The sequence below is a fragment of the Patella vulgata genome, chromosome 6 (genome assembly GCF_932274485.2).
Source record: "Patella vulgata chromosome 6, xgPatVulg1.2, whole genome shotgun sequence".
Taxonomy (NCBI): Eukaryota; Metazoa; Mollusca; class Gastropoda; family Patellidae; genus Patella; species Patella vulgata.
Genome location: NC_065884.2, coordinates 25,677,586 through 25,692,944, shown reverse-complemented (window position 1 = coordinate 25,692,944; position 15,359 = coordinate 25,677,586). Strand labels below are relative to the sequence as shown.

At 32.8% G+C, this 15,359-nt stretch overlaps 1 protein-coding gene across 1 annotated transcript; it reads left to right on the top strand.

Annotated features, from left to right (window-relative positions):
• Window positions 1-962: 962 nt before the first annotated feature.
• On the top strand, window positions 963-15,259 carry LOC126823360 (ABC-type oligopeptide transporter ABCB9). The gene is made up of 12 exons (XM_050552152.2): window positions 963-1,109; window positions 2,460-3,336; window positions 3,788-3,902; window positions 4,043-4,173; window positions 4,693-4,788; window positions 5,869-5,978; window positions 6,939-7,136; window positions 7,914-8,042; window positions 9,215-9,406; window positions 11,321-11,494; window positions 11,940-12,239; window positions 13,301-15,259. The coding sequence occupies exons 2-11, from the start codon at window positions 2,715-2,717 to the stop codon at window positions 12,162-12,164; spliced, it is 1,992 nt and encodes a 663-aa protein (XP_050408109.2). The 5' UTR covers window positions 963-1,109; window positions 2,460-2,714; the 3' UTR covers window positions 12,165-12,239; window positions 13,301-15,259.
• Window positions 15,260-15,359: the final 100 nt, after the last annotated feature.

Below are 15,359 nucleotides of genomic sequence, written 5' to 3'. Positions count from 1 at the left end.
GTTATTTTATACTAAAGTTTTGCGCGTGAGTAGCGTGACGTGTGCAGTCAGCACTTATTTTGATACCGACTGCTCTTATTTTGTGACCGACTGCACTGATTTTGCGACCGACTGATTTTGCGACCGACTGCACTGATTTTGCGACCGACTATTTTTTTTCCTGGGGGGGTGCATTACCCCCCCACCCCCCCACATTTACGCCCCTGGATATGGTTTCGGGTTGCCGTCTTTGGCCAACATTTGGCATGGCATGAATTTCATGTGTGGACCATATTTGGGCCAGTGATAGCCCAGACATGGGCCAGATGGACCAGTGATTGCCCAGACATGGGCCAATTAAATGTGCTGCCATCTCTGGTGCACATGTTGCATGCCATATCTTTTCCAAAGCCCGCCAGCTGTTTGCCAGATCTGGGCCATACAAGGCAGACGCGTGCATTAGCGAATGTGGGCATGATCTGGCTCTGATTGGGCCACGTCCAGCCCATATGTGCCAGATATGGCCCATTTCTGACAGGCTCATCATTTTGCCTGATTGGGAATTGTGCAAAAATTATTTAAAAATCCTTTACAATTAGCTTCCTTAAAATTAAGTACAAATTTGAATAGGGGACAGGCATTGGAAACTTTACTAACTTATTAACTGTCTTGTTAACTTTTTTTCGCAATTTTTTTTTTTTTTTTTAACCATAACACAACTATGAAAACATTCTGATATTTCATGGAACCGTAAGTAAAAATAAAGTGAATAAGGGGAGACAACTATAGTTAAATATAACTAATTTGTGTAGTTCTGACACAAATTTCAGTGTGATGATGAAATGAACCCACGTCATGGCCCAATGGATTAATGAGGAAAAAATGATTGATTGATAAGATTACCTATATCCCTTTCATTCAATTGTGAAATAAGGTTATGCTACCAATAAAGGTTTAGTGTAACTTGATATTGTTCATTCATTCTTTTTGTGTCCATACTAGCGTTAATTTACAAGACAAGCAATTTTAATGTTATGGTTTACTATCACTCAGTTACGTCAGTATCATAATCATAATAGATCTTGTTGAAGTAATCCAGTGTGACTTATTGAAGATGTCGGATGGATTAGGTAATAGAAATGTTTGTATGTCGTCTTATTATAGGCTTGGAAATAACGGTTTTAGTTTTGGAAATAACGGTTTTAGTTAAGTAGTCTTCCGTACGTTACATGACAAAATGTCAGGCACTCAAAAACTAGTATCGGTACCGGATATATTTAACTTTGTGACATATACCGGTACACATATTATTAATACTGGTACCAATAAAAAACAAATTAGTGCTAAATACCGGTAACGATAAATAAGTACAATATGACAATTAAAATATATATAATATATTATGATAAATGATAATTTTAATCCAGCCTAGGCTACATATGTACTAACAAGACAAACACATTAAAATATACATCAAAAAGCCAATGATTTTCATTTCTTATATTTTAATATATATACATAAAGTGTTGTGATAATTGTTTTTAATTGATAATCTCTGTGATATTTGTTTTTATTTATGTATATATAGATTACTATTGTGATTATTATTTAGTTTGTCTCGTAAAACTCATCATATGTTTGGCGCAATATAGCCCGGTTGGTGCTGACATGCCATAAAACCACATTTCATTCATTTCATTCATTCAAAAAGCCAATGACCTTTAATATACAAGTGCATTTTAGTAAACAAACACCAATGAAAAAGTGAAGAGGGTACTAAAATATTTTATTTAAGCTTTATAGTAGCTAATTAAGTCTCTAACTCAATATCATCCAAAATCTTCCACATCGAAAACACAAATTATTTGTTAATCTAAATCAACATTGATGTTGTGATCTTACCGGGGAAGGGTAGGCTTCTGATATCCAATATTCAAGACAAAATAAACATTTTACCATTGGTACACGAATCGTGTACCATAATGCGTTTCACCGTCATTTGTACAAGAGACTTGAAGAATGAGGCTAGACATATTCTACAAGTCATGTCAAACGGTGACTTAATATTCTTATATGGAGAGCATGCGCAATGACTACTATCACTCGATTAACCAGACGCTAGAGATTTCCATTCGATTGAGACTTAATCTGCCATTTTTCGCCGAACATAATTGTTTTGAAATTAGAGTAAAAACGGAAACGACTGAATGTAAATCAGTTAATATATTCATATTACATTATTATATGCATTGCGACCTATTTGTGTCAATTTCTAGGTCCAAAATATTAGCGATTTAGCTCCTTTAAATTAAAGCGTAGAAAAGTGGGAAGTTAATTCTGTTACTAAGTGACAGCTGGGTATGGTATTATAATATACCCGCAGCTGCCACTTACATGTAACACTTGAAAGTAAATCACTGACTGACTAAATTTATTATTTTCTGTATTATTAAATCTATATTATTGTTATATTTTCACAGTAAATAACTGAACAATAAATGAAACAGCGACATTGAATAAAAGAAGTGTCCGAGAGACTACATATTAAAATGATGTGCTGAGCCTGCAGTCGAGCCACTAGAATAAATCATTAAATATTAATGATTAGCATACTGTGACCATCTGTAACTTGTAAGTGAGCAATTAAGAGTGCTGTGATAGTTTCAAACTGTGATAAAAACCCAAATTTACATATTGAAGTTGAGGATTTGAGTTTACAATAGGCTACAGACAGTATGCATAAATTAATAGGGATATTTTTGTGTTTGTTTTTAAGTGTAGTCGATATAATCACAACAACTTTAATCTTTGCTCACAAGTTAGATTTTAGACATGAATTCCTGTATGGTTTCTATAGCTACAGGTTCCAGGAATCAATGGTTGATGTATGGTGCCTGTGTTTACTGAGATTCTGTATTTCAGTAGGAGGAATTCTGTCTGTTGTATTTAATATTCAAGATTCCGTACCACGGATAAAAATTGGTGCTAATTATGTTTATTTAATCTCACTACTGTTCTGTATGTGTATTATTATAAAACTGCTAGGATTAGCTGATGACAAAGCTAATTTGCATAATGGGTGGATGTGGGGGTTACTCGGATTCTCTATATGTGCGTCTATTAGTTTATCAATACAATGGCATATAATGTCAAAAATATCATTTACTCCTCTCGTCCTCTCGATAAACTCTGATGAAGCTGAACCTTTATTGGTAGACAGAACAGACAGTAAACAGAAGGATGAGGACAGTGAGGAAAAGATTGATCGTTCCAGTGTGTTTCGTTTGTTTTCATTTTCTAAACCTGACTGGATGTACATATCATGTGCTTTCACATTTCTGTTGATTTCATCAACTGGTAAGATTTTTTCTCACACCTTCTGAAGTTCTCTAAACAATCAGAATATGATAAGCGGTAGTGTCTATTTTAATGATTGGAATTCCAGAATAAAGCAATTATAGAGTTTTAAGATCATAAATTAATGAAACTTATTCAGACCCACCCAACCAAGTTATAGTCATTAATTCTTATTGATTTGACACTGCTGCCTTTTATATGCTCAAATAAAATGACAGTGACAGTACAACCTACTCTTATTTCAAATCCAAACCATCAAGGGTTCTTTTACGTGCACCTCATTTTTTTTCGTCACATTCAAATTTCTAGACACTGTTCAATGTCAGGCAATCATTCTTGCACTACTGACAAGGGAAAACCACACCGGAAAATCAAATAAAGTAGGAAGGATTGGGCTAGATGTTTCTCTTGTTCTAAAGTTAACATATTATTTTTTTGCTTTTATTTTCAGGTAAAATATTTTTACCATATTATACCGGTGAAGTTATTAATGGAATTGCGATAGAAAAATCTAAGTCTAAATTTACAGATGCTTTAATAACGATGTCTCTAATATCAATAGCCAGGTTGGTAGGCTTTGGCCTTTTTATTCAGTAATCTTGTGAGCAAATAGCTCATAGTTGGAATCCCACTTGTTGATAATCTAACAACCATATTTACAACAAAGTCATTAAACATATTATTTGAGATTTGTTCTTTATTTCAGTGCTGTAGCATCGGGTCTAAGAGGAGGGTTTTTTAGTACAGCTATGGCTCGATTAAGTAACCGAATCAGAAATTTACTTTTTTCATCTATTTTAAAACAAGAAATAGGATTTTTTGATACCATTAGGACAGGTAAATTAAAACATTTTTTAAAAATAATTTCTTGTTTCAGACATATTTGCTGGTCTTGACCAACTGGCAGTGTAATTGACTGGCCTGAGATTTTATCTTTCAGCCAATTGCTAAAAATTGCTAAATTCTTTAAAAAACAATGTCTTGGTAACACAAAACATTGACCAACTGGCAAGATTTTGAAGTGAAAGCCTTGATATATCAACATTATGAAACCAATTGTATTTTTATTTTGTTTAAACTTACTGATATATCTACAGAATGGTTTTTGGTGTTTTTTTAATACAATTTTTTTAAATTTTTAAATGACAATGAATAATATAGTTACACTTATAAAGAATTTTCAAAAGTTTTCTTTAAATTGTTGATTCAAAATATTCTATATTCAGATTCCATTTTAATGACTTTTAATGACTTTTATGGAATTATTACCTTACAAATTAAGACAACACATTTTGAAATTTATGTATATTATTTTATCGGTTATTTAGTAAATGTATTAGTAAATTTATTTTATAGGTGATGTAGTTTCACGTCTAACATCAGATACAGCTACTATGAGTGATACACTTTCTTTAAACATGAATGTCTTTTTGAGAAGTTTTATTACAGCTAGTAAGTTGCTCATATATTTTAGCATATTATATATTGATATAAGGGATCCCATTTCAAACATTTTTGTGTACTTATGTTCAGTCGATATATATCTACATATATAGCTGTCAGTCAATTTTAATTGTGTGCCAGCAAATTCTAATAAAGCTGCATTATGTAAGAGCTAAATCTGCCTATTGCAGGTTTTTATTTTGGCTTCAAATGTTAGATAAATTATTTTTTTGATATTGATTCACAAGACAAGCCTATAATCAACTCTTTAGACCATTAGATGATGGAGATTTAAACAGATTGCAATACAATTGCCATTTAATGATTTAATTTAAAAATGGTGAAGCGAGGCTGAGTCTCAATTAACAAGTAATGTTGCTATGATGATAATCGTTCCATCACCCATAACTTTGCTCAGAATAAAGTAATTTGAATCAAATTTGCAATATATTCATTTTAAATTATCTATTTTATAACTATTATAGCAATCAAACAACCAACTCTTTATGTAAATTTCACATAATTCATCTTTAACCTCTTTTATTTATATCAAAATTAAGTATTAAATTGAGTTGATTTGGTGTGTTATTTCAATTATTGATGGGGCAAGCTCTTTATGATTATTTTCAATAGATTAAGTAGAAGTCAATTAATCTAGTTTCAATTTTAGCTTTTTGATTTTTGACAGTTGGTTTTATTTATAGACGTTAAATTTTCAACAAATCAACACATAATATTTAATGAAAGTGACAAATTTTGTCTTGATCTAAACCAAAAAATGTATTGGTGTTCATTTTAATTTTTTTTAAAAAACAAAATATAGAACACAGGTTAAAAGTTGACTCTATAGCTAATCTGGTATAATTTATAAATGAGAGGTGCTTTCCAAATAGTTCATCTGTATTTAACATTTATTAAATTATGAAAAAATAACTCCCCAACCAATATCAAACAAAATTTACAAGGAATCAAGTTGACAAGTTTTAATTAAAAGTTGAAAATGAAATGGGGTTTAATATCCTACTTTTCTGTTCCTACTGGGCTAATGAAGACAGTGTAATTAAAACTTATTCCTATTGTTTATTACAGTTGGTGTGATTGTGTTTATGTTTAGGATATCATGGAGAATGTCGCTAGTAACATTTGCCGGGCTACCAATAATATTTGTTGTATCTAAAATTTACGGAAATTATTATGAAGTAAGTTAAATACTGGTACACTTTTAGCAACACGATCTTTTGAAACACATTTTTGTGCTAATACTATTTAAAGTTATTTAATGCTATTTAATATTATTCTTATAATCTACCGTTTTTCCTCTTATTTGTATAAAAACCTTTGTCAGTGATTTTGTTTCTGTGTTAAGCATAAGAGACTTAAGAGCCCAAATTGTGTTTTCTTTATATATACAATATGTCCAAATACGATGCAAAGGAAATGAAATGGGGTATAACTTCCTACTGTTTTGCTCTGACTGGGCTAATTTAGATGGGCATACGCTATACAGTGTGTTATGAGGAAAATTTTGCCCAGGCAGCGACACTATCGCCTACTCTTATATTGAATTCCAACTGCCAAGGGATCTTTTACATGCACACCAATGCATACAAGGGACCTCGGTTTTTTATTCCATCCGAACAACTAGACAGCTGTGCTTGTCAGGCCCTCAGCCTGCACCACTGACAAGGGGAAACCACATTGGAACTTTCTCGGCCAATGCAGGGATCAAACACACGACCAACAGGCTAGCGAGCCACTTATCCACGTGGTTCCCATAATGCAAAGAAAAACAAAATGAAAATTAAATAAAATTAACGCATGACACAAAAATAAAAGTGTTGATTTGATTCATTTGGATGTATTATTTGTTTTGTGAGATTTTTTTTGTAAATACATTTGCATTAACAAATTAAAACCATAATCGTAGATTAAAGCAGTCGTTGGATATGACTGATTTTGTATTTAACTATTCACAGTTTAACCTATAATTTAAACTAAAAAAAAACAAAATCAAAATACACAGACTTCCACTTATTGTGCTAAAATAACACATTAGATCAATCAATTTCAACTTTCAACCTAATCTAGAGAGGTTCTTTTTCTTAAAGTTTTCACTCATCTTACCGGAAAAATTAACCTTACAACAATTTATTTTTCAGAAATTATCTGAGCAAGTGCAAGACAGTTTAGCGAAAGCTAATAATGTAGCTGAAGAGGCATGTTCCACAATGAGAACTGTTCGTAGTTTTGCTAATGAGTTGGGTGAAATAGCTCGGTATTATAAAGCGTTAATGGTTACCTATAAGTTAGATGTAAAGTTAGCTATGATCTATGGTGGTTATAGTATATGTAACCAGGTAAATATATAGTAATTTAACTTTCTAACACTTGTAGCACTGTCATTGAAGATTGATGATATTTTTCAATTGAATATAGTTAATGTAAAAAGTGTGAATGCCAAACAGGAAGAAGCTTGGTCCGATTATTGTCCTTGAAGATTCTGAAGTTAGCTGGAGGCCATTGTCAGGGAAATTAATGTGCACACAAATTTTAAGTCAATTAATTAAACTTTCTGGTTCTCAGAGTACGCCACTGCATCACTTAACAAGGTTCACTTGATCTGTTCTTTATTTGCCTACCGGTATTCAGTTTTACTATAGGTAGGAGAGATTAGGTTGCACCAAAAGTATCTTGAAATAATTTTAAGTTTAGACAAACATACTATTGTCACAAATAAAATCTGCATACCATACGATTTCTTGCACACAGACTACTAACAATTACAGAAGAGAACTAATTCCAAGATTGCGACGAGTCAACTTCTTACTAAAAGTAGTAGTGGCAGGTAAAATCCCTGGAACAGTGCAGGTCAGCGTTGATCTCAGTGATGAGCGAGAATAAAGCAACCCTTTGTAAATGCTTCCAAAATAAAATTCCCTAGCAAGACTGTACGTGTAGACTATATAAAAGTGTTTCGGGCACTGATGAAGGGCTGCTATCCCGAACGTGTCCTGAAATAAATACTTTATATTTACATGTAGTCTATATAGTCCTGTCAGTGTGTTGCTAGGGGATTTTTTTTTGAAATTAGAGGGAACCTTGATGATAATATTGATTTGTCTACTATATTTTAGTTATTTGAGTTAGCGTTAACAGTTAGTACATTGTATTATGGTGGACATCTGGTAATAAAAGGACAATTGTCAGGAGGAAATCTTGTATCATTTATATTATATCAAATACAACTAGGTGATAGTTTAGACGTAAGTATTAATATCAGTTATTATAGGAATAGATATGTAACATTCAAATTTTTAATTTAGTAATTTAGTGGTTTAGTAATTAAGGAAAATTTCAATTTTAACAGTGTAAGGTTATTTTGTTACACACGTGAATTTAGCACAAATTTCTGACAATCTGATGAAATACAGACCTGGGAGTATAGCAGTGAATTATAATGTTGGTACAAATATTTATCATGAATATCAAATGTAAAACAATTTGAATTTTAATAGGGACTGGAAATATGCTATTTAGTGTTTCATTCTTTACGCAACAAAACCCCAGATCTCAACATTCACTGATAAAATATGAAAAGGCATGATGTAGCCATGGACCTTATGATAGATTTTTAAGGTCCATGATGTAGCATAGCCAGTCGAATATTGAAGCTAAACCACAAGGTTACCAAATCTGATGTGTAACACTATCATTGTTACACATTCTTAGTTTTGGCTACTAATCGTTTAGGTATGACCGGCTTGTATACTGTTTCAACTCACCAATCTTGGACTTCACGGTTTTGCAATTATTGACTTAAATATTTCTCTTAGAATGGAACTTTGAAATGGACATGCCCACGGACTTAATATAACTTCAAATATATCACCAGAATAACTCAGGAACACACTGTTATTGTTAAATACATTTTATATCAAGCACAGATACATAAGCACAGATACATAAACACAGCATAAGTCTACCTAAAACTAAAAACTATAATGTCTTTCATTCTCTCAACCCCACTCAACTCGCTCTGGCCAGAGCGGCTTCTGCTGGAAACGTTACATGATGTTGTCCTAACAATGGCTATCTGAATCGCCGAGTTAATTCTGGTCTTATATATCCCTGATATATCTCGTATTAATTAGCTGATTGGTTGATTATGCCCATCGACGCAAAGAATTAGAATTGAATATTATATGTTATGGTTCGACAATCGGTCTTGACTTAATGGCATTTTGTTTATAATATCTGTTGATGACAGATACGGCTTCAAAATATCCTGTTTTAATCATAATTTGAAAACAAAGGAATCCTAATAAAAACTTTAAGGTCAAGCTGTTATTATATTCATATATCATTATATGTGTTTGGGTCTCATGGTAAAATAGGCCAGGGTAAACTCTATTATAAACCCTATTATTTATTTCAGGATATGGCTGATGTGTATACAGGTTTAATGCAATCATTAGGGGCTTCACATAAAGTATTTCAATATATAGATAGAATACCTAATATTAATCTTACTGATGGTGGTTATAAGCCTCTAACATTAGATGGAAAAATAGAATTTAAAGATGTCAGCTTTTCCTATCCTAGTAGAGCTGATTGTAAAGTTTTAAAGGTGAGTTGTGCTAATTGCTGCTAGATGAAATGGGTTGGAATGAAATACAGAAATTCAACAAAAGTCTAATTTCTTGTTGTACTTTGAGGGATGAATTATTTTTCACATATTGATGATGTATTAAAGTTACAATTTCATATTTTCTAAGAAAGTCAAAACATAATTATTTCTATGTCTTTCGCTCAATAGGTTGTCAACTCACTATTATATGATCATAGGTTATCTTTCTCACACTTACAAATCTTCACACTGGAAATAATAACACAATTACCTCCCAATTACCTCCCTTGTTTTCCTATTCTCCACCATGGAATAGCTATCTTCAAACGTTTGAATTTGAAGTTGAAAATGATATTTTTGCCAATTTCTCAACTGGCAATAGTGAACTATAGGATTAATAGGATTATTCTTTAACAAGGTAGGACTGTTTATAGATACCATCTATTTTAGGGCTTTATTTTAATACATTTTAAAAATATAACTTAAAAATATGAAATTGTAACTTTAATTTAAAGAAGAAGTACAAAAGTGGTACCTTTCAACAAAATTGACAGAGGGTGTGCGAACTAGGTGCAATTCAGCTTGAATATCACTGATGCATGCGTGTTAACAAGGTGCAACTCAGCTTGAATATCACTCGTGTGGGTGAATGACTGAGTATTACTGATGTAGGTGTGGGAACACACAGTGGATCACAGCTTACTGATGTAGGCATGGGAACAAGGTGCATCTCTGCTTGAATGACTGAAAATCACTGATGTAGGGGTTGAAAAAGATGTTTTCTCAGCTTAAATGACTGTCTATAACTGATGTAGGGAACAAGATGAAATGAAATGAAATGGGGTTTAACGTCCTACTGTTCTGTTCCTATACTGGGCTAATGAAGACGGGCATGCGCCATACAGTGTGCTATGAGTGAAATTTTGCCCGGGCAGCGGCACTATCGCCTACTCTTATATCGAATTCCAACTGCCAAGGGATCTTTTACGTGCATTTCAATGTTTACACTGGACCTCGGTTTTTCGTATCATCCGAAGGACTAGACAGCTGTCCTTGTCAGGCCCTCCGTCCTGCATCACTTACAAGGGGAAACCACGTCGGAAAATCGGGATGAACTTTCTTGGCCAATGCAGGGATCGAACACCCGACCTCCAGGCTAGCGAGCCAGCGCCTTACCCACCTAGCCACCGTGGTCCCCAGGGAACAAGATGCATCTCAGCTTAAATAACTGAATATAACTGATGTTGCTGTTTGAACAAGATGCATCTCAACTTAAATGACTAAATATTACTGATGTAGGCGTGGGAACTGAGTACATCTCAACACAAATGATTAGATGTAGATGTAAGAACAGGGTACATCTCAATATTAATGACTAGATAACATAGATGTGAGTCAAATTGGGTGTGTTAACAGGGTACATCTTCCCACAAACGACTTGGGGTCATAGATGTATGTATGGGGAAGGATGTGCATGACTGAATAGATGTAGCAGATGAAGCTGTTGGAACATAACTTACTGATGCCATCGAAAGAAAATTGTCATTACCTGGTAAATAATATTATTGCGATGCAGACCTGGGAATAATAAACTAGTTTGTGACATTTTTATCTGGCCATGTATTAATTATATCAATAAAAACACAGAAAAAAGACAATACTGTGCCAATCAAAAAGACATGCACCCGAGGGACTGTGCCTGACAAATCCTAAATTTGTGGCTGACAATGTCTGTGACAGGTGCCTTTTTCTGCAGACTGGTTGAGATGTTTGAGACACAGATTTAGGATTTAAAAAATGCAATAATTTGGAAAGCATCCAAATCCCTGTATACTTGACTATTCCACAAGATTAATGCTTTGTATAAGAAATAATAAACATTTGTGTAAAAATGATCTGTATTTTGTGTTTCAGAATGTATCATTTACTGTAGAACCAGGAGAAGTTGTAGCTCTAGTGGGACCAAGTGGTGGGGGTAAATCATCTATAGTTAATCTACTTCAACATTTTTATGAACCACAATCAGGAGAAGTGTTACTGGATGGAGTTAAATTAAATGATTATAGTCATGATTATTTACATAGAAAGGTAAGAACATTTTGTTTATGATGTTTGATAAATAAAATATATATTTTGTTAAAGGGACATTAGGTAAGATTAGATAAAGAGTTGACAGTTCTCACTATAATAGTTAAAAGATAGCTAATGAAAATAGAATATGCTGAAAATTTCAGTCAAATTGCTTCACTGAACTGAGATATTTCTCCCAAAAATTTTGAAAATTCAATGGTGATTTGTGGAGCTTATATTCACCTTAATATACCATCCCTGATTACATCCCTAGTTGTACTTTTTGCCAATAAGAAAAATAATAATTGAGGCCTAGATGATCTTCAAAGATCAATAAAAGTGACTTTTAATGCCAATACCGGTGTGCTAGTTTTTAACATTGCTACAAATTTCCTTTCCAAAACAAATACAGGTTAGATTTTTCAGTTAACACAAGTAGAATATGTTTTTATTGTGTTTTCAGCTTGCCATGGTAGGTCAGGAACCAGTTTTATATGCCAGAACAATAGGAGAAAACATAGCATACGGGTTAGAAGATGAATTCACGCAAAATGACATAGAGCATGCAGCCATATTAGCCAATGCCCATGATTTTATATCAAAAATGACAAAAACCTATGAAACAGAGACTGGAGAAAAGGGACTACAGATATCCGGAGGTCAAAAACAACGAATAGCCATAGCTTGAGCGTTAATACGCAATCCTGTAGTTTTAGTTTTAGATGAAGCAACAAGTGCTCTTGATTCAGAATCAGAACATGTGGTAAGTTGAAGTTATTTAGCAGGGACTATCTTATATTACACTTATAGGAGGTCCAGTTTCCTAATAAGAAAGAATCAGGTTTAGTAACATTCAAAAGAAAGACAATTAAACAGACTAATGTGTCAAAGTGAATGACATTCCTATGGTAGAGCTGAGTTCTATCAGTATGCTCTGCCTTGTGTACCGTATCTGTTATTTCTTGCTCCATATACCTTAAAGTTGCAATTTCATATTTTTAAGTTTTATTTTTGAAATGTATTAAAATAAAGCCTTAAAGGGAGAATAACACTCTTGCTGGCTTGAAAGCTCCAGAAAATAAATAATATCTCTATCTAAGTACTAGATGTTTAAGTGTCCTACCTGTTGCGTAAATTATCCATTACATCCTATTTTACTTGTCCAGAGGGTTCAAAAATATTTTTAAATCGAAGTTTCATTTGAAAAGGTTTACGTTAGACGTTTCAAACCATTATGTTGAATTTTTCAAAATTTTTAAATAAGGTGTGTTAAGATGAAATTTGTATCATCAATTAATTGAAATATTCTAAAATAGTACAATTTGTTGACCAGAATAAAGATTGGGACATATTATTCAGTTACAACAAGAGTGGTATTGAGCCTTTAAAATAGATGTATGTATCTATAAACAGTCCTACCTCGTTAAAGAATAATCCTATAATTCACTATTGCCAGTTGAGAAATTGGCAAAAATATCATTTTCAACTTCAAATTCAAACGTTTGAAGATAGCTATTCCATGGGGGGGGGGGGGGGATATAAAAACAAGGGAGGTAATTGTGTTATTATTTCCGGGGTCAAGGATTTATAAGTGGGTGAATGATACCTATGATCGTATAATAGTGAGTTGACAACCTATTGAGCAAAAGACATAGAAATAATTATGTTTTGACTTTCTTAGAAAATATGAAATTCTCTCTTTAATTCAATGTTATATTGGATGCCGTGGGTCTTTTTCGCCTAGGGACGATAGAGGCAGAGAATAACACATACATGTATATTTATTTACATTTTAGATAATAGATTATTATTTTTTTTTGTCAGGTACAACAAGCTATTTATGATAATGTTAAAGGACGGACTGTTATAATTATAGCTCATCGTCTGAGTACAGTAGAGGCAGCCAATAGAATCTTAGTTATAAATCATGGGGAAGTTGTAGAACAAGGTCGTCACCAGGAATTATTACATCGTGGTGGAATGTATGCAAATCTTGTTAAAAGACAATTAAACACAATAACTGATGTTCAAATAAACAACACCCCACAAATTGTGGTACCAGAAGTGAAAACCAAATATGGAAGTACTGAATCACATAAATCTTTATCCAAATATGGAAGTGTTGAATCACATAAATCTTTATCCAAATATGAAAGTTTTTAATCACATAAATCTTTATTTATATATAAATACATGATTATATTTTGTTGAAATATATGTGTCATGGTTTGATTTGCCACCTTATAATTGAATGTTGAAATGTATGTGTTCTCTGAGGAGAATCTTTGTATTGTTTCTTAAAACATAAGTGAGAGTTACATATATATAAATCAAACATTTTAGTATAAAAGTGTGTTCGCCTGTCATCTTATCAACTTTACATCTAATAATATGTCTTGTTCAGGTAGATGTTCTTATTATCTCACGCTGAACGAAGATATTCATGTTTTCTTCCCTAGAAAATATTAATGTCAAGTCATATAGAGTATGGTAATGACACTATCTAGCACATCACGATTTTATTTTTATACGCCCACATTTTCATGTATATTGTCACAATTCTTATCCGATTTTGACGAAACTTGAAATATAGGTTTATTTTCAAAAGATCTCAATTTTGTTTTGATATTGGCATGTATCGGATCGAAACTTCATGGATTATGGCCCCTGTTTGTACCGTTACACCATAATGACGGTTGAGTTTGAATTTTGTGAAAATTGGACCAAAACTGCCGGACAAAATGGCCGCCCCTCGTATGCAAATAGTGTAAAAATATGGTATATCAAAGTTGTGGATCCTCTAGAGGCCACAATTTTGATCCGCTTTTGATGAAACTTTAAATTTATGTTTAAATCACAAAGACCTTGGTTTCTTTCGATAATCGCCTATATCCGAACATAACTTCCTGGATTTTGGCTTGTGGTCCAGCTAGAAGTCACAATTTGTATTCAATTTTAAAAAACGTTTAAATATATCAACGTTACACATCAGTAAAGGTTGAGTTCAAATTTCATAAAAATCTCACCGAAATTACCAGACAAAATAGTCGCTCCTTGTACATACATAGTGTAAAAGTATGTAATACCAAGATTGTGGACACTCTAGAAGTCACAATTTTTATCCGATTTTGATGAAACTTGCAATGTATGTTTATAATCCAAAGAGCTTGGTTTCTTTCGATATTTGCACAGATCAGACCGTAGCTTCCTGGCTTATGGCCCCTAATTGTACGAAAAATCACATTTTTAGCTCTTGTGGACCCTCTAGAGGTCACAATTTTTATCCGATTTTAAAAAAATGTTTAAATGTATCACTGTTACACCCTATGTATGTAATACGAAGGTTGTGGACCCTATAGAGGTCACAACTTTAGTCCAATTCTGATAAAACTTAAAATATATATTTATATCCCAAAGATCTCAATCCCTTTTGATATTCACGCATTTCAGGCAATAACTTAGCTTGTTTTCTATCCATCTCTTGCTAAATGTGGGCGTATCTTGCCTGGCAACCGTTGTTTTTTTTTTTTTAAGCAGAACTAGAAAGTATGTTGGTCAGAGAGGAATATATATCATGTTATTTTATGAGTTATTTAGTCATTTTATTTGGTGTTTTAGAATTAAATGTACAATTCAATGCCAACATTTTCGTTTTTCAAATTGTTAGACTATACACCTCTATATACTGGTAATGTGATATGAATGTACTTATGAATAGATTTTATTTTACAAACCATGCAGTTAATCGAATAATAGCAAGAGCAAATAAATAATTGCCATTGAGTTATTGTTGATTTTTTGCCCCAAACTTGTTTGGTTACATACCACATTACTGCCTTTAATATTCTTGTTATCATTCTTTCTAAATTAGGTTCAGGTTAGT